Source organism: Talaromyces rugulosus, chromosome III (genome assembly GCF_013368755.1).
Source record: "Talaromyces rugulosus chromosome III, complete sequence".
NCBI lineage: Eukaryota > Fungi > Ascomycota > Eurotiomycetes > Eurotiales > Trichocomaceae > Talaromyces > Talaromyces rugulosus.
In genome coordinates, this window is record NC_049563.1 from 440,866 (window position 1) to 465,222 (window position 24,357).

Here is a 24,357-nt window from a genome sequence, read left to right on the forward strand (position 1 = left end):
GGGCAGGGAAAAAGGGCAAAGGTGGGAGTTTCTAGCGTTTGCACCGTGGCCTTGCAATGAAAGAAAAAGGACAAAAGAAGCGTGGTGGGTGCAGGTGCAGGGCCGACTGGTTTTTCAAGTGTGAGGGGTTTGACGGTCAGCGCTGTAAACGAGATGCTGTGAGAAGTCAAGTTCCCAGTGTTTCCAGTCCAAGAAAACAGTTTCTCGCTGAGAGTCTGGGATTTTGGCTTCAGCAGCCACAGAAATAGTAGACTTTGAAGAGTGGCAGCGCAGTATCTGCATGCAAAGGGCCAGGCGACAGGAGGTGCGAAACACTGGCCAGTGATCTCAGTGTCGCTAGTATGTGAAGCAGCTTTTCACGGGAATATGCGAGAAAGGGGCTGAAGACAAGAAACCCTCCGAGATTACTAGGAGTTTAGACAAAGCAACAGCTTCAGTGAAGGTGAGAGAATATTTCGCGCGCCCTGGTTTGATACCCAACAAGAGGGAGAAAATGGCAAAAGGGGAAAGCGGCGAGACAGCGTGTAATGTCCAGAATAAACCCACGAGAGACAGAAAAAGAGAAAACGGGGAGGCTGGGAAAGACAAGTCTCGCCGGTGTACAGGGAACTGGACTGATGCAGGTGAGATGGAGAGAAGGAAATCAGGTGGCTACGGGGAGAAGGAGAAACAGAAACCCGTGGTCAGCCTGGTCACGGACGAGAAGTAAACGGGCATACGCTGGCGCCCCCGCGCATGCAACAACAATGCAGCGGTGATAATTAAAGATTTATCTGGGATTTATTACAGAATAAGAATTAACACTATGCTATGCTCCTGTGTTATGCGAGGGTTCCGTGGTGGCTGTTTAATAATCAGCTACACACAGGTGGCAACTTGAGAAGCACATGAAAAAGCGATATACTACGACGACACAAGCAGTACTGGGAATTCCAAGGGTTTTTCCTCTCATTTTCTTTTCATTCAGTTATATGTATGGACAATCACTCCGCTTTGCTCAAAAACTGCCATTAGCCCCAAGGGCTTCTTCCTCCGGCTCAAGTTTCCAAAAATAAAAAACGATTGCCAAAGGTAATTTTTGTTTTTCTTAACTATGAGAGTTGCCTAGACCTAGCTCTTTCGCAGTGTCTAGTTAGATGGGATCAGGTTCTTCTACTCTGCGTCGCCCTCTTCTCCCTCCTTCTTGGCGGGCTTCTTCTTCTTCTTGTTCTTTCCCTTTGATCCAGTAGATCTGGCCAGGGGCTGTTCGAGGATCTTCAAGATTTCCTCGTCCTCAATCTTCTTGTCCGTCTTGAACTTGGTCAGATCCGGAGCAGGCGGGGCAGCCAATCTGGTCAGTCCGTTCTTGGTGATGGCTATACCATGGGTTAGTTACGCTCTTATAGTCATCCAAGATTGTATTTTTCGCTTACCAATAGTAGTCAACAGGCGAGAAACTGCTGCATTGTCCGAGTCACCAGCAGGCTCGTACTGACGGACCACACCACCTCGGACACACTCGACAACACCAACCTTGGCAGCCTTCTCGTCTTCCAATTGACGCAGACTGAACGGGAAGGTTCCGAATCTCTTGACGATTTCGGAGAGCGTTTGACGAGAGCTTGGGCGCTTCAAGATATAGGTCGTGGTCGTGCGGCGGTGCAAAGTGGGCCGCTGTGGGAGCGTCTTGACTTTGCCTGAACCCAGACTCAGGCCGACTTCGACACCCCAGACTTCGCCAACTTCGGCGGAGCCTTCGCCCTTGACGCCGCTGCCGGGGGAGAGGATAATCTTCTTGTTGGCCTCGATTTCGTTGCGCTCGAACAGCCAGCTGGTAGTGTTCTCGACAACATTGACGCCGTATGTCTTGGCCACTTTCTCGATGAGGTTAGAGATATGGCTCTGGGTGGGTGGCTTCTGCGCGGCAGCCTTGGCCTTCTCCTCGTCAGTGCCTGAAGCCAGAAGACCTGGAGGTACCATCAAGCGCAGGAGAAGCTCGTTGGCGTAGTAGGTGGCATGGATAAGGTCGGCCTCGCGACCTTCAACCACATCCTGGGATTCGCTGCTGGGCACAACGATGGTGTCGGAAACAATGGTACCGAAACCATCGATCTGAGCACCAAGCTGGATCTTGATCACCTCGCCAGCCTTGATCGTGGTCTCGGCTTCTTCAGTGTCCGAGACAAGGGGCGTGTAGGGAGTCACGAATGAGCTTGGTGAGACGGTAGTCGGGTGGCCAACGCCTGGACGAGAAAGCACGGTTATTACGAGACTCGGGCATAGCTACGTGGGTTTGTACACACCTTTGGAGATCTTTTTGCCTTTGTAGACTTTGGCAATCTCTTCGTCGAGGAGCTGGTCGCCCTTTTGGCAGATTTCAATGATCTTGCTCCCTTCCAGACACCATCCTGTCGTTTTCACCCAAGTCAGCGAGCCGTTTTTATATTAGATAGTATGTCCGGAGGTTACCTGTCACAGACTCGAGCACCTTCTGCGAGATTTGCGCGGCGGTCTTGTACTTGGTGAGGGTATCAGGGTTGTTGAGGGTGTAATCTGCAGCGCGGATAGTTAACAATCCGTTCACAAGCTTCTTCTCTTTTTCCTTTCTATTTTTAACATTGACGCCGGCCATGATCTTGCCTAGCAAAGCAACGCATTTTCTCACTTACCAACCTCGGAGGATTCCGCCATTGCGTGCAGATCGCCGAGCAGCAGTCTCAGCGGGGAAGTGGCGGAGGTGTCAACACACCGATGAAGCAAGAACCGGGAATAGCGTGTCAGGAGAACGAATTACAGAGTCCAACAGCGTATCTTGGTAGTTTCTGCAGGCTGTCGTGTGCACAGGAGGAAGCAGTGAGTAGTAGTAGCAAGTTGCCTCTGGCTGCGGCGGGGTTTGCTGGCTGGGTTGTGTGTGCGGCCTTCGCAGTGGGGCATCGATGGATCGTCCCGCCAACGTCATTGTTTTTGCGCCAACGTCACGCGCTCTCCACACCAGCTCCAGATATCTGCACCAGCAGGTTGTCTTTTCAGGATAATATTGTTGTGACAACTGCCTCGGTGTCTGGGCTCTATTGCTGTTCGGTGACAACATCAACATCCATATACTATTTGTCATGGGGCTCCCGCTCAAGCTCCTCACCGGGCTGGTTTTGTTCTGCATCATTCCCAGCAGCCTCGCAATTAAATGGTTCCAGCCCAATCAGTGGGTTGTAATAAAGCCAACAGATGACCTGTCGCTCCGGGTGCTCACCCACAACATCCGCTATGCCACATCATGGCCCTTTAAAGGTGAGAAGCCGTGGGCGGATCGGAAACAGGGGCTCCTGAACGAGCTGGTCTACAACACGCAGCACATTCCAGAGTCCTTTATTTGCTTGCAAGAGGTTCTTCATGTGCAAATGGTGGACATTCTATCCGGCCTGAACAGTGCTGCTGCCACTGAGGAAGACAAGTCCCCGTGGGCTTATATTGGAGTTGGTCGGGATGATGGCGAGGAGCGGGGAGAATACTCTCCCATCTTTTACCGACCTGCTATCTGGAAGCTTCAACACTGGGAGACTGTCTGGCTCTCCGAGACCCCACAGAAGCCTTCAAAGTCGTGGGACGCGGCGTCTATTCGCATCGTGACGATCGGCTTGTTCAAACACCGCACCACATCCAAAACAATTCTAGTTTTAAGCACGCATCTCGACGATCAGGGCTCTCGGTCTCGGTTTGAGGCAGCGCATATTATTCTCCGTAAAATCAACGAGTATCTCCACCGCGCGGGTGGAGAGCGCATTTCGGGAGTCGTCTTGTCCGGCGACTTCAATAGCGAAGAGCACCAGGAGGCATACCAAGTGCTCACTGCCGCTAATTCGCCGCTAGTAGATAGTCATGCATTGATCAGTCCAGCAGAGCACTACGGCAATGAAATCACGTGGACTGGGTTTGGGTATGAGGATGAGGAGCCGAAAAGAATTGACTACATTCTCCTCGGGCCTGTGTGTCGCACCCGGGGCTTGCCTTGGACACCACGGGGGTATGCAGTGTTGCCCAATCGTTTTGAAGATGGGGTTTTCAACTCGGATCATCGCGCGGTGGTAGTTGACGCAGTTATCTAGTAAATATCAGTTGATGAATGTAGATAGTATGTACTCATGTACATGTATATATATATATACTGCTATGGTGAATCTCAAGTGCACGTCCAGTCAGGTTGCATTTAATACCTTGTATTTCAGCAAGTACAAGTAATTTACTTCCACAGTCCACTCCTTCCCCTTCATCTTTACAACAATCAACCAACTGATCCTCGATCGATTGAATATCAATTTGATATCAATTGATGTAGAGCTATATAGTGTGTACATGATTGGCGCACGGCGCCGCACGCACGTGATGTCCCGATCCGGAAAGCGGGCCCGCTAGTGAAAGTTACGGTACCGATACCGAAAAATACGGCGATGGCAGGCATCACAAATGAGCAGCGACAAGTCTCTTGCAAGTTCTCTCTTGCAACTATTCGCAAATTCCTCCTGCAAGTCCTTCAAAAACGTCCCCCCCCCCCCCAGCAGCATCACTCCAAGCTGCTCCCTCGACGCGCCGTCTCGCGGTGCTTGATACGTGCTCTCTTGCCGAGAAACCATGCCGGAAGCGGAAAGGCTAGCGCGGGCGAGCGTGTTTTGTCATGTCAGGCTCAGACTTGACTTTCCTTCTCCTCTCGTCCAGAAAGCCCCAACCAGACAGAGAGCAGCGTCTCACCATCGCCGTCGCCGTCTGCCCCAGTGACGAAGCCAGCACTTTGCCTCGCTAGCTGTCGAGCCCCCCCGGCCCGATATCCCGGACTTGCTGCCTGCGCGCTGTGCTCCGCTGTTTGTCTTTGTCTTTGTCTCGTCGTCGTCGCCTGGCGCTTGGCAACAATCCAACCCCCTGCGCGTGCTTTCGCGGCTGTGACCAAGACTCCATTCGCCTGGCACGTCCCCCCCTCCACTCCCCAGGGCAATAATATACCCCGATACTTTCATATCTATCGCCTGCCGCCCTGTTGGCGCGCCGTTTACTCTGCTGGCCTGGTATGTGCTGACCCTGTGCTTGCCTCCCCCAATGCTTCGTCACTGCTCCCTGCTCGTCGCCTGAAAAACCCTGCGCGCTTGGCCGTCCCCGGCGACCGCTGCGCCTCGGCGCGTCCTCGCACCCAACCACCATGCCTCTCCAATCCTGAGGGCTTGCGCTTGCATACTGATATTCTGACGCGGTGTTTTCTTTGAACTAGGCTTCTTTAATGATGCGACCGTAGACAGTCAGTCCCACTGTCCTTCTCTGCACCATCGCGATTGTCACATTCCGACGTGCCTCGCATGAAAAACACGTCTCCAATCGCGCTACCTTCCACCCATAGATTGAAGAGCCATGCCTTCCCCCGACACATCTGATGGCGATCTTTCGCATGCCGCCTTTGCACCGGGCGATTCGCATCCCCTTATCCCCCACAATGGCTCTGAAAACACGGGGCCGGAGCCCTCTGGCCCATCGCAAGACGGGGAGACCAATGGCTCTAACTTGACTTCGATATCTGAATCGAAGCAGAATGCCAAGGCAATGCTGGCTGCATCGGGCATCTCAGACCATGCGTCGACTCCCAACGGCGCCAATGGCGTGAACGCGAGTCGCAAACGTTCTCGGTCTGGCTCTGTGATATCCCCTAACGCCCCGGAAAGCTTGCCTGTGCGCGTGCGTGAAACTCCCGTTGACAAGATTCTGTTAGAGCAATATGTCTATCGCGAGTTTCAGCACAATGCTCTGGCAGCTACCCGTAACACTAGTCAAGATCTGCTCCAGCAAAAGCGCGTCGAGAGAGACCACCTATTGGCATTGCGCCGAGAAACACAAATGAACCCTGCTGCGCTCTACGGCACTGGCTATGAGGGCTTTGGCAATCACCGAACAGACCTCCGAAACCAACATCCCCAACTGCTGTACCCATCTCATCGTCGCCGACCAGGCGGGAGAAAGGCCAGAGAATTGCGCGTATCGAGGAAGGATATGAAAACACAAAGTGAACAGCGAGAAGACTTGGTCCCAATTCGTCTAGACTGTGATTGGGAAAAAGTAAAGATTCGCGATACATTCACGTGGAATCTTCACGACCGCGTGACTTCTCCTGAGCTGTTTGCCGAGAAACTGGTCGAGGATTTAGGCCTTGCTATCGAGACAAGTGGTCCCCTCATCCGACAAATAACCCAGAGCATTCATGAACAGCTGGGCGACTACTTTCCACACGTGTTTATGGAAGATGAGGCTCTCGACCCCCATCTACCGTATGATGCTTACAAAAACGACGAGATGCGGATTTTGGTGAAGCTTAACATAACCATTGGCCAGCACACACTAGTCGACCAATTCGAATGGGAAATCAACGACCCTTACAACTCCCCCGAAGAATTTGCATTGCAAATGACCAATGACTTGTCGCTCTCCGGCGAATTTACGACCGCAATTGCCCATTCGATTCGAGAACAAGTCCAACTTTTCACCCGATCCCTATACATCACAGCACATCCATTTGACGGTCGACCGGTGGATGATCCAGACCTCAAGACTGCCTTCTTACCTTCTCCGTTGCTGTCGACATTCAGACCGTTCCAGGCCGCAAAAGACTACACTCCGTATCTTTACGAGCTCAACGAGGCGGATCTTGAGCGCACCGAAGTTTCGATATCGAGAGAGCAACGGAGACAGAAGCGGTCTGTCAATCGTCGCGGCGGCCCTGCTCTTCCGGACCTGAAAGATCGTCAACGGACTATTCGAACAATGGTCGTATCCTCGGTCATCCCCAACAGCGCTTCTTCAATCGACGAGACACATTTGTACAAACGTTCAGGAAGTGGTCGAACGAGACGCTCCGGTGCTGGACAACGCGACGGGATCGATGACTCTGATCTTTCGGATAGTGACGATTCCTCTGTTGGTTCTCCAGCAATTGGTGTTCATTTATCCCAAGGCACAGCTCGCACGAGAGGAATGCGAGGCGCGGCATCCGCAGCACAGGCGGCATTACGAGCGAATTTTACACACTCGGCTACCCCGGAGCCTTCCGTGCATGAGATTAGAGCCCCGCGGAGACGGGAGTACCGAGAGGAGAGCTCAGAGGAGCCAGAGAAGCTTGTCGTCAGGCTCAAGATCTCCAAAGACCGTTTCAGATTCTTTTTGCAAGAGCAGAAAAACCGGAGGCAGCCATCGACGCCTAATGTTTCGGGACATAGCCTGCCACCTAAAGGCAACACTCCGCAGTTACAAACTCCTGTTCAGAGTACAATGCCTCCGCCAACTGCACAGCATCAAAGTGCCACTCCAATTCGACCAGGCAATACGACCGGAGCAGCTCCAACGCCGCAGATCGGAGCTGTTGACGCACCTCCACCTCCCGTATCTGCCCCACCACCTGTGAGTACTTTTTTTTATCAAGTGTATATATTAGTGATATTTCAAACTGACAAGACCCAGCCCGCTCCACGTTGGCTTGTCTCTGGCCTAGAACAGCTGAAACGATTCTATCCCAATGACCAATTCGAGGGTGTCATGCGACATTCTGCTGTCGACACAACAACAATGATGCCAGTAGGCAACCCAGCTCAAGCCAATAACCCAAGGCTAAAATACCAATACCTCCCTCGGATACGGTGTCTGGACTGTCCCGGAAAACTGTATACGCCCGGACCCGGAATGACAGTTGATAACTTTGAAGTCCATCTTAGAAACCGACAGCACAAGGAACGTGTTGAAGAGAGAGTTGGACGGAGAGCAGCTGCTCCTGTATAATGACTTGTTTTTCGAGGAATACAACTGTCATCAATAATCTATGGTCATAAAGAGGTGGAAATGTAGCTCATTCGAATCATTGGTTTCTTTTTTCTTTTCCTTCTGGAACATGAACTTTTTTTAACTTTCCCTACTCAAAGCACATAGTACATAAAGAAGAGAGAGGATGAAGAAAGAAAATCCCCCGCATATAATTATCTTTTCATTTTTTTTCTCTCATTTCTCTTCGGGGGAGGGCTTTCTAGTCTCTCCACATCGGTGTTCTTTTGTTCTTTCTTTTATGGTCATCATCATCATATCAATTGATGCCTTGTTGGATAGTTTTGTGGGTGGGCGCGTGTACTGTAAATGAGTTTATGATACATTTTGATGTTTATTTTTCTTCTTTTTTATTCGTAGTGTGTAGACATCTGAAATTTCATTTACATTCCAGCAAGTAAACCTTTTTGAAGTATAGCATACATTGATTGAACATTTCGACTCCACTGATAGAGAGACTTGAAAAAGATAAATAAACATACACAGAATGACGGTAGGAGAAACATCTGAATAGAAGAGGGGGATATAAATGTTTACGGAAAAGCATGTTATACTATAATATAGAAAAGAAAAAAGAACAACAACAGCAACGAAAAAGGCATTCACAATATCATCGAATAGATTCACACACGGATTGAGAAGAAATTTTCAAGTCCCGAGATCTCACTAAACTGGCAAACAACAATCAATCGAAACGTCAACATGGACATGACATGACAGATGGGTATTTTGGATGGAAGGCAGAACGAAAAATATAAACTTTACTTGAAAAAAAAAAAAAAAAAAAAAAACAAGAGCAGCAATAATATTCAGACAGAAGAAATACAGTGGTAATCATCCCCGTCGGGTTGATCGTCGAACGGGTAGACTCTCTGTCTTGGTAGACTTTTGGACGGGCGATGCCTTCTTCGCTGGCGTGCTCTTTTTCGTCTTGACGGGGGGTGGTGAGGGCTCGGCGTCGGCCATTTCCTCATCGTTGTCGTCGGAGGCTTCTTTATTTTCATCATCGCTGTTTTCTTCCCCTTCATCATCTTCCCCGTCTTCATTCTCCTCATCCTCGTCCTCGTCCTCTTCTTCTTCATCATTCTGTTCGATTTTCTCCATCTCAAGATCGTCTTCGTCACTGTCTCGGTCAGCATAGCTGACGCCCTTTCCAACACCACGGCCACTTCGTCTCCGTGATGCTGCGGTTCCCTTTTCGTCGCCGTCAAAGTCAGATCCCCATTCGTCTTCCGCGTTTCTTTTCTTTTTAAACACTTTGGTGCCTAACGACTTTCGTCCACCGGATGACCTCTGTTTCCGAGCTTTCTTTGGTTCGCCGTTTCCATTCGTGGCGGCATATTCACTCTTTCTCTTCCTCCCGGCATTGGCAGCATGAGATTGCTTCCTGGGTCGCATCCAGGATCGCACGATGCCATCGAGAACATCGTCGAAATCCTCCGGAAGGAAACTCTTGTCAGCGACATCTTGAGCTTCTTTGTGGCTCGCCATGGCGGAAAAGAGTGAACTAGGTAGCCTCATTTTTCCAGGATAGGTCTCGAGAATACTACCACTGCCCCCGGCACCACCGATTTTGTGCTGCTGCGCATAAACGTCTGCAAAGAGACGAATAGTGACTTGAGCAAGATCTGAAAGTGTGTGGAGTCTGGTCGTGATCTCATCCGACCTCGTAATCCCATCCCTCGTCTGCTTCACCCGTTGTGCTACATGGTATATCAGCGAGATATTATTCTCGTTCGCAACAGCAGACAAGTAGAAAAGAATGTATCGAGAAAAGTCCGCCAATTCGGCCAACCGAGTCTCAGTGTCTTGGCTTGAGGGAGGGTAGTCCGGATGATAGGCAAGCAACGAGAGAAGCCGAGCAAACATGGACTCCATGACTGCCTGCTCCTTGCCCTTGGCGCTCGCTTGCATCTGGCGAGAAAAGAGAGTAGCGCGAGAACGAAGCCAGGTGAGCGTGCTCTCTTTCAAAGTGGGGCTTGGCTCAAAGGCAAGCAAGCACGGTATGGTATACCAACGCACGCCCAAAAGGGATTTTTGTGAAAGCGTCTTTCGCAAGGCATTGACAAAAGCCGATCTTACAGGCAAAAGCCGATCTTGGGCGACTAAAGCTAACAAATGGAAGTCTTGGGGTTCGAGGAGTTGATCGCACGAGGCATGCGTGGCAGAAAGCTTGATTAGTAGCTTAGCGGCATGGAGACGAAGGTGAGGCTTTTGGGTGCTGGGCGTATCTTTCTTCTTTGAAATTTCACCCTCGCCCGCGACAAGCTTATTCAAAGTACTATACACTGGTTCTGCCAACGTGGGGAACTCTTCATCTTCCACACCCTCCTTGCCACGGAGCCTATTGACAATAATTTTGAGCGCGAGCTCTTTAGCCCTTGTCTCTTCGTCCACTTCATCAGACCAGGTGTACTCTGAATTCGCTTCTTTCGACCGGTTCGTCAAGAGAATCTCATCAATAGCCATCGAGATGATTTTGGCACTCTCAGCATCTGTTTGCTTGGGGGCTAGGAGGTTCAATTGTGCAATAGTAGCTAGGCGTGTCAAGAAATAATCCGAGCCAAACTCGCAGTCTTTGACGCACTTTTGCACCAGGTCTTTTGCGTACATCTCTTTTTTATCGGCGACAGCCATTATGATAGAGACGGCATGTTTCGCGGCTCGGGGTGAAGAGCTGAACAATGCATAGTTTGTCAATGCTTGCAGGAATTTCCTCTCCTTGGGAAGTTTTTCAGGCAATTTCTTGGCAAACCCTGAGCAAGCCTTGAGAATTTCCTCGACACTGACATCGTCCGAAGACTTTGCGGAGGGGGCTTGAGCCTCCAGATCCTTGCACATCTCTTGTACCTGCGCTTCTAGAACCTCTGGATTATGGGAAGATATCTCCTTGAGCATTTCTTGAGCGGAATTGGCCAGGCCTTTCTCGTCCGTGCGTGAAAATTGCATGATAGCGGGTATATGGCTTCGGTTGAAAATGAGAGAGCTGGCCCGGTATAGGAATGGCGTTAAAGTATCTAGTAAAGACGGAGTGTTTCCACTCTGTATCCTCTTGGCCAACTCCTTGATGGCTTTTGTAACGGTACGGTAGTCGCTCTGTGCAGCCATGGCAAACCGAATTAGCTGGTAGTTTCTTCGGTCATGGGTTTTGGCAAATTTCCAGAGGTCAGCCGAGACTCGTTGAGAATCCGGCAAAGACTTGGAGATGGTATCAATCACACGAGTCAGCTGGGCCTTGACTCTGTCTTCGTCCTTTTCGACAACCCCACCCTGGAACATATTAGTGTTTGTTGAGAAGATATGGGGACCTGCATAACTTACATTGTACTCCTCACATGTCTGAAGATAAATAGTCAGGGCTGTTCGCAAATTGATCTGTCGACCCTGGAATGCAAAGAAGACCCTCTTGGACTTGTCATCAAGTCCTTTAAGAAGCGTCAAAATCCTTTCTACCCTGATCTTGTCCACTGAGCCTTCCGCGTCTTTCTGAGATTCTTGCGAGCCCCGTAGTCGTTGGGAAGAGTTTGCTTTTGTCTGTTTTGCTTTGATAGGAGGGTAGCTCAAGGGGAGCAAGTATTCAAACTGAACTCGATCAATGAGAGCTTGTATTTCGGGGTCGTTTGTGTAAAAAGCGTCATAAATCTTGGACGGAGCATCCTTTATTAGTGTGATAACCTGATCATTGCCTTCCTCAATCTCCCCAGCAGCAACTCCCCATAATCTAGCAAATACTCGCATAGCACGATCTCTGACTGCTGGTTTGCGATCCTTGACACGCTCTGCGAGGATCGAGATGGCAGAATCAGCCGATGCAAGCCCACCAGTAATTGCAAGCTTATTCATAATGTCGGAGAACCCCATAGAGCCAACCGCGTCAACACCAGCCAGTCGAACTTTCTCATCGGCATCGCGAAGCATGTTGGCTAGACTTCTAACCATAGACTGTTCATCGCTCTCGCTCAGCCCAGAGCCTCCGGCAGATGTTAACAGAATGCGCCCGACGGCGGTGGTCCACGCGGAGCGAACGGAGGCGGATTTATCCTGGCGACGACTCAAAAAGCTCTCGTACGCAGATGAATGTGCTTGAGCAAAAGGCTTTGGAGCTAGAGGGGTTTGCAGCATGTTTGGCTGGGGTATGATCTGAGAGTAGTCGCGCAAAGTGACTGGAGGGTACGCAGCTGGGTCCATTGGCGCAGCCGGGGGAGGCCCAGCAATTCCAACACCAGCAGCAAGATCGCCGAGAGTTGCTGTGGCTAAAAGGCGAAGAGAGACCGACTCAGCAGACAGCTCAGCTTCTAGTTGCGGAATAACGTTTTGCAATACATCCGGACAGGCGCGCCACAGCTCGCGTATTAGTCGGTGGGCTTTTCCTAGCTCTTTGATATCCTCAGCTTCATCATCTGACTCGCCGAAGCTATGCCTTCGGTTTGAAGATTGCTTTGGCCCGTTCAAAGACCCAGAAGGAGCGGAGGCGTCAATAATCACATTGTTGAAATATTGACTGATATGGCTGGTCATCTTCTCTGGGCATGCATGGCAAATCGCTTTGGCCATATCATAGGCTGGAGGATACTCTTTGAGCAGAAGTGTATCCTGATTCACATCGATCTCTAACTTTTTCCCTTTCTTCCCAGGCTGCTCAATCACATGTGGGTCGACACGAAGGAACTGCGCTATTATGATGTCGACAACCTCTGGTGCCAAAGTAGGAGACTCATCGATTATTGTCACGAGGAGCCGGGTCATATCGTTTTCAACATTCTTGGCGACTTGCTCGCCTGTAGAGGCCTTTGACGACCCGGAGACGATATCAAAACACGACGAAAACAATGGCAAGATAAGAGCATCGGGAGCGTCGAGATCTGTCAAAAGAACAATACTTTTAACTTCGGCTAGGGAGTTCAAGACGTAGATATGCTGTCCGTTGTACGCGTTCGAGGGATCACCCAGGGCGGGAATTATAGACGTTACGATGCAGGTGAATATATCCTTAAAAAGGTCAGCATACAAACCACTTCGAGTAGAGATAATGCCGTTGATCGACAGAGATTGAGAATTGTGCACACCTTTAATTGATTCCCAGTAAAAGGCGCGTCTGGGGCGCAGAGCCGTAGAATGTCGACGACACAACTCGTAACCCACGCGCGGACTCCCTTGTCTCGGTGGGCCAGAAGATGGCCATTGGCAAGCTCTTGAGAAACCTTCTTGAGCGAGTCTTTATCGATATCATCCTGTTCCATTGACGACAGCTCCTTGGCTAGCACTTGAAGACGGTCTAGCAGATCCGCGACAGGGATGGCAGACTTGCCCACGCGCCATGACAACGGCTCGTTGAATCGCAACCTTTGTAGGCCCTGTTGATCCTCCTCCGGCTCGAGCACCTCGGCGTTCGAGGTTCTTGTTTGCCGAGTGCGCGCAGGCATGGTTGCGAGAAGAGCGGGGAAGCTGGCGGCAGCACAGGTCAGCGAATCATCAGATAGCTGCGGTGGTGTTTTCGCTGCAGTCTGTGTCCGGAGAGAGACAGAGAGAGATGCAGTCTGAGATCGCACCCGGGCGGGGGATTGATGGGATTGATGGGAGACCGCAGTCGCAAGAGCTGTGAGCGTGTGGTGTCGAGCTGGCAGAGTCTGGAGAGCGACGCAGCACGAGCAAGCCGGAGGAGCAGCAGCAGCCCGTTACGGAAGGCCCGACGCGTCTAGCGTGTCGGCGGAGCCCAAAGCAGGTGCGCGCAACATTGTTGACAACTACTACTATTAAATGCTTTTTACTCGACTTTTAGATAGCTTAATAATGGCTTGAAGGCAATGGATCGCTAATCTGTATTAAGTCTATGTATTTTCTGTAAAGCAGCAGTAAAAAAAGGGAGTTCTAGCATAGAAATATAGGATATAAGATATAGAAATACAAAAATGTGTTCATAAACCTAAAACGCACGCATGCATGCTCCTATTGCTAAGCAAAGACTTGATAATTCTCCAATGTAATAAAATAGTTAGTTGTACGACAAGTTCAACAGCACAAAGAAGTTGTACCAGTGAAGTATGTACGGATATGTTGCTGCCTGAGGCAGAAGTCTTGGCACGTCCCAATCGGGACTAAACTAGGGTACGCCCTTCGCTTAGCGACCTGGTTTGCACTCAGCCGGCAAATCCACCTTGGGGCCCGACATTTTGAGATCGCGAATTTTGATCCCGTCACGACAACTCTCGACAACGACCTCCCACGACAACCGACGAGGTAGGCTTGTTTGCATCATAATTGCTCCGCTGCGGATTGTTAACGAGGATTTTATCTACACAGATGGCGGCCAAGACACACATTAAGATCGTGAAGAAGCGTTAGTCTCCCGACTCTGTTTTCTGTTTCGCACATCCAACAATCGAATACACGGCGACATATGGAGGATTGCATCGAGGAACTCTGCTGACATTCGGTCGTCGTTATATAGGCACCAAGCGCTTCTTCCGCCACCAGTCCGACACCTTCAAGGTAGATACTCCGCTGGATACGACTTTCGAAGCATGAACAGGAAAACTAATTCATCATCCAGTGTGTGCCTGCAGCATGGCGCAAGCCCAAGGGTATCGACAACTGTGTCCGCCGTCGCTTCAAGGGCACCATTGCCATGCCATCCGTACGTTGCACCCACCGGGTCGAACGATTTTTCGAGAAGATCGATGTGGTGAATTTGACGCTGATGGAGTATGATTATAGATTGGTTATGGTAGCAACAAGAAGACCCGCCACATGATGCCCTCCGGCCACAAGGCTTTCCTTGTCCACAACCCCAAGGACGTTGAGCTCCTGCTCATGCACAACCGCACCTACGCCGCCGAGTACGTTCCTTGTTATATACCATGCCATCGCCCTTTAATGTCTAGTTTTAATATGCTAATGAATACCTGCAGGATCGCCAGCGCCGTTTCGTCCCGCAAGCGTGTCGACATCCTCGCAAAGGCCAAGGCTCTCGGTGTCAAGGTCACCAACGCCAAGGGCCGTGTCACCACTGAGTCATAAACTCGCCATGCATCGTCAACAGGGTTTATTTCTTTTGTGTGTTCCTGGTTCTTGTTTTATGCTGTCCCTGGGAGGGATGGTTATCAATGGCATCTTGTGTGTGTTGTAGTGGGTTACGAATTTCGAAAGGAATTGCAATGAATTGCCTCCCCCGAAAATTCAAATTAGGGAGGCCGGAAAAACTTTTTTTGTTCAAAAAAACAAAGGATCGGCTTTTTTTATGACGACTGCTCGATCTGAGTAATGACGGCCCCGGTGACTTGAGACCGATGATTATTTTTGTTGGATTCGAGGTGCTCAGTACCGAGACAAATATCTTCTTCTGCGTGCGTTCTACGATTCTTGTTGATAGAGGCAAGGAAAATTAGAATTCAAGTGCATTAGCGCAGGAAATAAAATCAAAAATTCTTTCAAACTCTTTCCACTTTTTATTCAAACTTCTCTACTCCAAAGGTATAAAGATGCTACTACTATGTACTACTCTACCACCAGTGCTTCAGGATTCTCCCCGTTCCTCACTCGTTGGGAGACATTTATAACACCAACCCCATGCACCAATGCCATAATATCGTCCTCTCTCGTGTCATCCCCATCCTCTGTCTTGGACTGATAGCCATTATTGATAATTAACTCTTCATCCTCACCAGGATCACGCCACTCTGGTATTTCAGTAGGACCTTCCCGACCTTCTGGCGGAATAGCCCACGTTGGTAATTTACTCTTATATGACCAGCTACAAGCATGGTCTGAGTAACGGGCCGCGTGCAGGAAGATAATCAGCTCCTGAGGGCCTGGGTCTGTGTAGAGCGGCGTCTCGCACACGTCACAGATTCCTCCGGACAGCTTCTCGCCCTTTCGCAGATGATACCTGTCCACGGCGGCTTCGTGCTCTCTGGCTAGCATGGCTTCGACAATGTTTGGATCCGTGTCTGGCGGTACGGCTGGCGGGCATGTGATATGCGTGCGGTAGGCTGCGGTGTCGGCCATCTCTGTCTTGCCCATATTGTTCAGACGATCGATGATCTCGGTGTCCTTCTGGTCACTATCATCGTGCTTGCCAAGATCTGGCCCAAAGACGCGGAGGTTGGAGTATATAGGGTCGTTGGAGATCGGGTAGCCAAGAAATTGAAGATGAACGCGAATCTGGTGAGTGCGGCCTGTCAGGGGCAGACAGTGAACAATACTGTATCCATCTTCCTCATTGATGCTACCATCGTCGTTTGCTTTTTGTGGGGGATAGTATGCCAGTCTGCGAAATTTTGTCTTTGCGTCCTTGCCCGTAGCTCGCACTCGGTTCAGGCCTAATTTGGGACTGATAGACATGATGGGCTGGTCGCAGAGGACGACGCCGTCTGGAAACCGGCCATTGACCCGCGCGACGTATTCCTTTTGCAGCGAGCGGGCTTGGAGCTGCTTGCAAAACTTCTCAGTTGCCTTGGCGGTCTTACCTAGGAACATCACCCCCGATGTCAGCCTATCAAGACGGTTGCAGGGTCTTGGGACGAGGTTCGGCCGCTCTGATTTCAAGATCTCAATAATGGTGTTGTGGAAATAGCGACCGGCGCCGTGGACTGGGATTCCCGGGGGTTTGTCGATCACGATCATTTCATCATCTTCGTGGATTATGCCGATGGGCAGGTCGGAGACAGGAGGTTCGTGGCGGTGGGTTGTATGGGAGACGACGGAGCCGTTGTTGACAATGGTATCTACGCCTGCGATTTCCCCTTTCACGGTGACCAGGCCTTTTTCGATTGCTTCTTTCTGTTATCTATCAGTACTTTTGAAAAAATCCTTCTGAAAAAGAGACTGGCGCCATACGTAGTATTCGATCGTCCGGTCTCTGAACTCGGACGCGAAAATGTCCAGGAGCGTTCTACCCCGCCATCGCTCCTTGCACCAGGTATTGTAAGTATGGTGATACGGCTTCACGCGTCGGAAACCGCCTTCAAAATAGTATCGCGCAGGCGGATTGCACGGCGTCACCACGACGGCGGGTGGTTCTATAACAGGGTCTGGAGGAGGGACAGCCATGGTGGTGTCAACCGGAACGAGGGCGAGGGATCGAGGGAGCAGACGGCATCGCCGTGCTAATAACTCCGTAGAAGAGAGAATACTCGCCAGGTGTGCGGTTCCTGGGTCACTTTAGATCGAAAGGTCGGTAGATCGGTGTGATTTAATGCTGTTGTGGTGGTCAGATAGTCAAACTCTCTTTTTTGGTTTTGGATATAATTTTTTTTTTGGCTCCCGCACTTGTCCCACGCGGAGGTTTGCTTGGCGGCTCCGTATACATTTGGGTACATGGTCGTCTATAATTTCGACCATGAAGTTCAAGAAGGTCGGAAATGGCCAGGTATATACTACATGAACAGTTCTTTCAAAAGTTGGACATTTTCAGTTTAGTTAGTCCATGCAGTGTTGACTCGTGTGAATCGAGTCATCTGATTCGACGATCGTCTCCGGAAAGAACCTCGGCTGATCCGCGGTTAGTTTCAATCAACGCTGGTCTTCTGCAGATACTATCTGAGTAACATAAGGCAGCTTCTATTGAGCTAGATATCCTTTCTTTCCAGTTCACAGTGGCAGGATTTCATTTCCTATATCACCTTTCCAAATTATCTTACCTGTCGCGTTAAATTCATTTACACAACCAGCATCAACCACCAGTTGACAGCTTGATACATAAAGATGGATGTACGCTCCAAAAAGCTTCGCACCAGACAGAACTATCCCTTCCAGCTCGAGTATCGAACACGATGGTAAAACCAACAAAAACTAAAGCCGTTAATCACCATTGAAAAGCTAAATACCACCACAGGTCCGACAATGACATGTACGGCCATCTAAACAACAGCATATACGCTTTCCTCTTCGACTCCATCATCAACAGCTATCTCATTTCGCACTGTGGACTTGACCCTTCGCAACATCAAAAGACGACTGAAAAGACACACAATCAAATCGGATTGGTGGTGTCGTCCTACTGTGACTATTTTGCGTCTGTGGGCTTTCCCGATGTTCTAGATCTCGGGCTTAGGGCTGTCAAGCTCGGGTCGTCGAGCGTGACGTATGAGGTGGGTGTGTTTAAAAAAGGTGAGGATGCGGTCAAGGTTGTCGGTGGGTTTACGCATGTCTTTGTGGAGAGGGAAACGATGAGGCCGCGAGCCGGAGGAGGGGGGATGCATGATCGGATTAGGCAAGGGCTGGACAAGCTGTTTGTTGGTGATGCGTCAAAGTTGTAATTAATTTTAGTCTATCTATGTGAACATCAAGAGGTCACCTGTTCGTGTTTTATCCGTCTATATTATAACGCCGTCGCTCGAACCCAGCTGAAAAAACCCGAGAATAAACAAGTCGCTCACAAGGTGAAATGAAATAGAAGAACAAAGAGGGAAAAAAGACATGGAGCAGCACTTTTGCATGCCGGTCGATGTATTGCTAATCGATTAAGCCAGACTGCCGTTTCGAGAAGTAGAAGGCGAAGTCGCAGCTGAGCTGTCTTCGTACGAGGTCATACGGCGCATCTTCATGAGCTCTTTGTCATAACACCACTTGCGGTACGGGCCCGGAATGAATTTGCCGCGTGAGTCCCAACCAATGACCCAGGTGAAGCCGTCGTCTAGACGGAAAAAGAGGCATCGCTGAGGCTCTTCGCCGCGGTGGAGCTCGACCTTGTGGTAGCGACAGCGCTGTTGCATGTCTGAAGCGAGCAGGTATCGGTGGACAATGCGGCAGTAGACGACTGGCACATACGGTTGTTCCTGTTTGTCGTCTTCGGCTCCATCCCGACGGATAAGATGCCAACCACGCTCTGGGATAAAGCGATAGGTGCCCGGCACGGGAGAATCCCAGTGCTCGTCCTTGGCGACGTCGCCGTTTACCCGGTTGCCTTTCTCGACCCAGTATAGGGGACAGAGGGCATTTCGCAAGCAGATGAAAATGTTTGGAGCCATGTCAGATGTCAGGCTCGTGTAGACGTGAAAGAGGAATTGGTTGGTTGAAAAAGGATGGATCGGATAGGAAAGTGGACGAGGGTTTGGATAGAGTCGTGCAAGGATGGCCGTTGCAGTGCAGTTCCAGACTTATATGCAAGTCGAGGAAATGGCCGTTACAGCCGCTTGGGTTATTGAGCCATGGCCATGTTGTATAGCAAAACCAAGCCACAGGAATTTGCCGGAGAAGTAAGGGAGACGAGGCCTAGAAGCTCTCGTGATAACGGTTGAGGAATGGGCGGTTGGCACCTCGAGAGAACAGCAAGCCAGTCGGGAGGTGAGAGGACCAGAAATTGCTTTATAAGTTTGTAATATGAGCGCTGGCTGGATAGCAAAGATAGACAACGGTCACCGCCAGATGAGTTGAGAGCTGTCAACACGAGAGCGAGACGACCATATAACAACCTAGACAACTAATGCAGTCGAGGAGTGCGAGCGCATGGCCCAACGGGGGCCGCTGAGTGGACGATAAGAGCGAGCACGCGATGATTTGCTGCAGCCTGGGTCCTGCAGGCCTTGGCTGACAAAAGGAAAAGAAAACGCGAGGAATCGAGGAGAAATGAGTGTGTAGCGTCACGCACTGATGAGTTTTGTGCAACGAATTTTCTGCCCGTTTCCCCATGCGGAAGGCACTAGCCGGCGCCGGCGCCGGCGCCGGGGACCGCGGGCGCCTAGCGCTGCCGGCCCACACCGCCTGCAGTAGCGCTGCTCCACCAGGCCGAACATATTTGATATGGCTCCGTTATTCTAATATTATCCTTCCTTCCTCTCACCTGGAGGCGCCGCCGCTTGACCAGGTTCTACAGCCGACAGGCCGATCGCTCTGTCAGCCTGCGTGCGAGAGTTCCACGGACCGCCCGCCTGTTTCACGCTTTCCGGCCTCCAGGCTTTCAGCTGGGCAGCTGCTCGGCCCCGGCCTATTCCCATGGCGACTGTCCCCAGCCTGGGCCCTGGCTGCCCAACGTCTGTTTGGCTTTGCTGACATCCCGACTCAATGGTCCAGCGCCCGCGAGCGCCAAATACGGATTGATATGACCCGGCCTGCATATGGCCGAAGTTAGTTGCACATTTTACGGACAACGTACATCCCTCGATACGGGCTGATCAGCAAACGCGTGGATGCTGGACGGGCCGACCCCCCATACGGAGTATCTCACCGTCGTAACCGAAGAGCCGGGCGAATGACATGGCATTTCTTGCATATTGCCCAGAGTCGACGGAGTACAAGCCACCGATCCGCGCAGCAGCGATGATGATCCTGTCTCCTTAGTAGTCCTGATAGTGCCGAATCTATCTCTGATAACAGGCTATACCCCGGTGCTTCCAACCCGGCGGATTTTCGCCTGACCCAAGGGACAGGGCCCAACCGCCAAGTATATATTGTGTATGTAATGTGTGCTGTCCGCTTTGAGCGACCAGCATGCCGCCGTTCCTGACCTTCCCGACCGGCCAGCTCTCGCAATCTTGCGTCATTCTGTGCGTTTGCTGCTGTTGCATGTGGAAGTAATTATTGAGAATAACCATCACCCGAAAGGCTTGAGGTTTAACCCCCCCTAGTTCCAAAGTTAACGCCACGTTGAGACAAGAATGCGCAATTCAACCTTGATACTACTCTAAATGAGCTCTAGCCTGTGGCATGCAATAAATTGTTGATTGGTGGAATGTTTTCATACCGCTTTTGGCTTAGATGGGATATGCTGGTCTGGAAGAACGTTCTTCCTTCAGTAGTATCAACTGTAGCAATGCTGGTATGGTATTATTTCTGTCACGCAATTTTTCTGCCAGAGAAGCAATGATAGATAGGAAGTAGAGAATAGGATGGCCCCGTCGCTTTGAGGAATACTTTCTTATACCATGTTCCTATATTTGATATAAGGCCAATATTAGAAGTTCAATGTTTCAGCGTTGTCTGTTTGTTCGGCTAACAGTCTACTTCACATGCAACCGCTTAAGCAACAACCGCAAAAGGAAGTTATCCACCCCAGTTTGTTTCTCCAAGACATCCAATTCCTTATGCAGTCGTGCATGAAGACGATCCAGCATCTCCTTGGTGTATTGCAAGCTCTTTGTCTCTTCCAGATGGTCAAGAACTAGCTTCTTAGTTTCAAAAGACATCTTACCCATGGTCTTGCGCTGGTGGAGTATGCTCTGGAGCCTGATGTTGGGGCTCGTGGTCAAGCAGTGGATCAAAGGCAGGGAGAATTTGCCTTCATCGAGATCTTCGCAGAAGCCTTTTTGATCCGTGTACTAATTACCTAGTAGTTAGCACACATGATAAAACCATACTAGAGCCGATGTTAGGAACTGTACCTCTTTGGACATTAGGTTCTGGTAATCATCTCGTATTTGGAAGTATCGTCCAAATAATGTGGTCAAGGTCAATACACCAGGAACCCTAAACCATGCGATCAGTAACCAATACACATAGATGAAAACTACAAAATTAACTAACTTTCTCTTGCTTTTGGGAGATTTTGCGGCCATGAGCTTGGCCACCATCTGGAACAAGCCGCCGGTTTCTGCATCGGGTTAGGGTTTAAACCATTTCTCTACTAAGAACAGAAACACGTACTGTAGTCAACCATTTTGTAATACTCCTCAAACGTGGGACACCGAACATTGGAAGTCCAGAATAGATCCAGACTTTGACCAATGTGTAACTTCTTCAACTCGCCTATTTGTACAGAATTGAGTTTTATCTCTGACCAGTGGATGATGGAGGCCACTTACTAATGAATACATCCAGGCAAGCCGGGTTCTCTAGCTTTCGGATGGTGTCCAAAGACATCACAAACAGGTTGTTGGCTGAATTTATCGTCTGTGGAACTCCATAGATCATGTGTGTGCTTGGATTCCCTCGGCGCAGTGGCGAGTTATCCTCGATATCATCTAGCCTGATACAAGGTCAGCTTGAGCGAAAATTCGGGTCAAGATCAATGAGGTCGTACATTAGAGATGCGTTATGTAGCTGGTCAATGGCATCTTTGATCATCGTCAAATCTGCCTCTGGCACACTGAACCAGATGTTCAAAGCGTCGATTGCATGGTGTCGAATCTTCTTTGAAGGCAGTGAACTGACATATTGAAATGGTGCCAGGACGACCTTTGCAGTACACTCATTTAGCCATATTCTGGATACAGAGAGAAAGAACAAAGAGTTTTATTACCTGGTTCGTCATTTCCGGCAAATTGGTTTCTAGGACTGGACTGACAAAGGTCTTCTTCGATCGAGTAGTCATACCGCTGCTCCCAAAGTTCAAAAACGCAGAAGGAACATCGTCTTCTACGTCGACAACCGTTGATTCAGGGCTATCTTTCATAGCAATTCCAGAGTCATCGCTCTTGGCACCATCATCGTCAATATTTTGAACTTGCCTCCACTTTTCTGGCTTGTGAAAGTGGTATCGTTCACTATACTGACTCCACACGACGTTCCCACTGATACTGAATTCCAATGCAGACAGATAGCGGAGCGTGTCGGTTGAAACTTTGTCTGCAGACTGAAGCTCGAACTCGCGTTTACGTCGCCCGTATTCTTCGCATGACTCGCGAATTTTGTCCTGGCAAATTACTTTTGCTTGTTCCAGGTCGACCGAGTGTTCTTTCATAATAATCCAGACGGCGTTTGCCATGTTCTCGGACGTGGGATTGCCCTGAAATTCAACATATTCTTTCTCCCAGGAGAAAAAGTCATTTGCCAGGGCGAGGGTGGCGTAAGCAGGCTCGGTAATGGGCTTTGTCAGTTCCATTTCTTTATTGCTGACTGTGAGACCCATGGCAAATGTGATGATACCGAACCAAAAACTATTCGAATGTTATCAATCTATCCCAAAAACTATCAATATACAGCTTAGTCTGAACTTACGTCTGGCCGAGGTTCACAACACGATGAGGAAGATACTCGTCTAGTGTTTGGAAATCAAAGTGCTGACTTCCGCTTTCGCCTTTCACTAAGCCTTCCCAAGACTTTAGTAGAACCATTGCCTGTGGCTCATTGATCTCGAGCAATTCCAGAATCAGCTTAGCCTGCATCTGAGACTTTCCCGAGGCAGACATTTTAACATTGCGTGAAGGCTCCAGGACGCTTTCGAATCCTCTAGCCATTTCGTTGTTCTCCTCTTCGCCCTATAGATATAATATTAGTGCCAAGTTACGGAAATTCTTTAGAGCTGCTCAACATACATCTTCTTTTCCAACTGTATCCAGAATGTCTATCAATGAATCAGCGGACCGTCTTTTTTTGCTCTTGATAAAATGAAGAAATGAGTTACCATCGTGAAGAAAGGCAAATTCGTTTGCATAAGTCACAGCTTCCAACCGCTCTGGGATACACTCCGGAATGGCAACTGCAATGCCGTTAAACCTTGGACTAAGGCAGCCGGTAAAGTCACGGATTGGGCCAACAAGTCTCTTCCAGTCTTCCTGGGCCCGTCGAGCGCCCTTGTCTGCAAGGTGTGCATGCTTGTGCACTCGTAGTGGGAGTCCACCGCAGAGGCCTAGGTCGTTATAGGTTGATGGGTCTACCAATTTGGAGTGACGATGCTGCAACCATGAATTTGGGGCCCCGTCAGACCCCAGCTTTGCCTGAAGCTTTTCAAGTTTTCCATGCTCGGTTATAATGGATGGGCTGGTAATAAACGAAAACAAGCTTCGTGCCCGGCTCATGAATGAGATAAAGAAAATACGAAGGTAAAGAAAGAATAACTCTAGAGAAGCCATTGTTGCAGGCTAGAAGGACAGGTTGCTAGCACTGAAAAGTGACAAATGGAGACGGGCGTGCGGAGTATGAAGGTTCTGAAAGGATGGAGTTTTCGTTGACATATATTCTAGGTCAAGTAATATAGTTTAAGGATCTAGTTAATCGCTCACCGAGCATTACGGTCGCTTTCGAGGGTGGTGTACCGTGTAGCTGAAACTAGGCCAAACATATTTTATTACAGAATCAGCGCTCGTATTACGAGACACAGATATTGGTGTGTCCAATTCCTAGACTGTTGGCCGACAGAAGTTGCTGTTGATCATGGTATCATAGCTTTCTATTTGCTTACGATTATCTGTGATTGGCTTATAGACCGGTATCCACGGCAGCTCTTGCTGAGGGGCTGCTCAATTACCCACGGGAGTAACTTATTTCTGACTACATTAATATCTGATTTCAAAACTGGCCGTTCGTTTGATTTTTTGGGCAGTACGCAGTTGGGTTAGTCGGAGGCCGTGTCTATCTTCTGACTAGGGGGACTCGGGAGCGGTTTAAACTAAACACCACTAACGTAAAGTTGTAGTTAATTGCCTGTTTATTATACGAAGCTCCGTATATTGCGGCACAAGATAAGAAAATTCTAGAAAACATTGGCTCTAGAGGGCGTTTTAGTGATTACAGATAGATTGTGACGGGTCCACTAGTGGGATTAAGGAATTACGGTCATTACGTTACCGTACACTAGCCTTAGAATTACCCGATTTGGTAATACTTTCGTCGATGTTGGGTCTGGGTGCTGGACAAATAGATTCAGCTTTAAATGATTAAAATATT

General features: G+C 49.6%; 9 protein-coding genes across 9 annotated transcripts; 4 read left to right on the plus strand and 5 right to left on the minus strand.

Annotated features, from left to right (window-relative positions):
- Nucleotides 1-1,152: 1,152 nt before the first annotated feature.
- TRUGW13939_05014 (uncharacterized protein) lies at nucleotides 1,153-2,670 on the minus strand (the record flags this gene model as incomplete). The annotated part of the gene is made up of 5 exons (XM_035488179.1): nucleotides 1,153-1,355; nucleotides 1,413-2,222; nucleotides 2,283-2,387; nucleotides 2,449-2,532; nucleotides 2,649-2,670. 5 exons carry the CDS (start codon nucleotides 2,668-2,670, stop codon nucleotides 1,153-1,155), a joined length of 1,224 nt encoding a protein of 407 aa, XP_035344072.1.
- Nucleotides 2,671-3,092: 422 nt separating this feature from the next.
- TRUGW13939_05015 (uncharacterized protein) lies at nucleotides 3,093-4,082 on the plus strand (the record flags this gene model as incomplete). The annotated part of the gene is made up of 1 exon (XM_035488180.1): nucleotides 3,093-4,082. The coding sequence occupies one exon, from the start codon at nucleotides 3,093-3,095 to the stop codon at nucleotides 4,080-4,082; it is 990 nt and encodes a 329-aa protein (XP_035344073.1).
- Nucleotides 4,083-5,370: 1,288 nt separating this feature from the next.
- Nucleotides 5,371-7,779, plus strand: TRUGW13939_05016 (uncharacterized protein; the record flags this gene model as incomplete). The annotated part of the gene is made up of 2 exons (XM_035488181.1): nucleotides 5,371-7,404; nucleotides 7,465-7,779. The coding sequence occupies 2 exons, from the start codon at nucleotides 5,371-5,373 to the stop codon at nucleotides 7,777-7,779; spliced, it is 2,349 nt and encodes a 782-aa protein (XP_035344074.1).
- Nucleotides 7,780-8,652: 873 nt separating this feature from the next.
- TRUGW13939_05017 (uncharacterized protein) lies at nucleotides 8,653-13,241 on the minus strand (the record flags this gene model as incomplete). The annotated part of the gene is made up of 3 exons (XM_035488182.1): nucleotides 8,653-11,088; nucleotides 11,140-12,807; nucleotides 12,885-13,241. The coding sequence occupies 3 exons, from the start codon at nucleotides 13,239-13,241 to the stop codon at nucleotides 8,653-8,655; spliced, it is 4,461 nt and encodes a 1,486-aa protein (XP_035344075.1).
- An 877-nt stretch (nucleotides 13,242-14,118) lies between these two features.
- TRUGW13939_05018 (uncharacterized protein) lies at nucleotides 14,119-14,835 on the plus strand (the record flags this gene model as incomplete). The annotated part of the gene is made up of 5 exons (XM_035488183.1): nucleotides 14,119-14,155; nucleotides 14,267-14,307; nucleotides 14,369-14,452; nucleotides 14,533-14,654; nucleotides 14,727-14,835. The coding sequence occupies 5 exons, from the start codon at nucleotides 14,119-14,121 to the stop codon at nucleotides 14,833-14,835; spliced, it is 393 nt and encodes a 130-aa protein (XP_035344076.1).
- A 477-nt stretch (nucleotides 14,836-15,312) lies between these two features.
- On the minus strand, nucleotides 15,313-16,866 carry TRUGW13939_05019 (uncharacterized protein; the record flags this gene model as incomplete). Its single annotated transcript, XM_035488184.1, has 2 exons — nucleotides 15,313-16,596; nucleotides 16,654-16,866. 2 exons carry the CDS (start codon nucleotides 16,864-16,866, stop codon nucleotides 15,313-15,315), a joined length of 1,497 nt encoding a protein of 498 aa, XP_035344077.1.
- A 654-nt stretch (nucleotides 16,867-17,520) lies between these two features.
- TRUGW13939_05020 (uncharacterized protein) lies at nucleotides 17,521-18,074 on the plus strand (the record flags this gene model as incomplete). The annotated part of the gene is made up of 2 exons (XM_035488185.1): nucleotides 17,521-17,591; nucleotides 17,651-18,074. The coding sequence occupies 2 exons, from the start codon at nucleotides 17,521-17,523 to the stop codon at nucleotides 18,072-18,074; spliced, it is 495 nt and encodes a 164-aa protein (XP_035344078.1).
- A 204-nt stretch (nucleotides 18,075-18,278) lies between these two features.
- TRUGW13939_05021 (uncharacterized protein) lies at nucleotides 18,279-18,785 on the minus strand (the record flags this gene model as incomplete). Its single annotated transcript, XM_035488186.1, has 1 exon — nucleotides 18,279-18,785. The coding sequence occupies one exon, from the start codon at nucleotides 18,783-18,785 to the stop codon at nucleotides 18,279-18,281; it is 507 nt and encodes a 168-aa protein (XP_035344079.1).
- Nucleotides 18,786-20,753: 1,968 nt separating this feature from the next.
- TRUGW13939_05022 (uncharacterized protein) lies at nucleotides 20,754-23,543 on the minus strand (the record flags this gene model as incomplete). The annotated part of the gene is made up of 10 exons (XM_035488187.1): nucleotides 20,754-21,071; nucleotides 21,135-21,219; nucleotides 21,277-21,343; nucleotides 21,397-21,498; nucleotides 21,555-21,718; nucleotides 21,773-21,927; nucleotides 21,992-22,628; nucleotides 22,690-22,949; nucleotides 23,007-23,035; nucleotides 23,096-23,543. 10 exons carry the CDS (start codon nucleotides 23,541-23,543, stop codon nucleotides 20,754-20,756), a joined length of 2,265 nt encoding a protein of 754 aa, XP_035344080.1.
- Nucleotides 23,544-24,357: the final 814 nt, after the last annotated feature.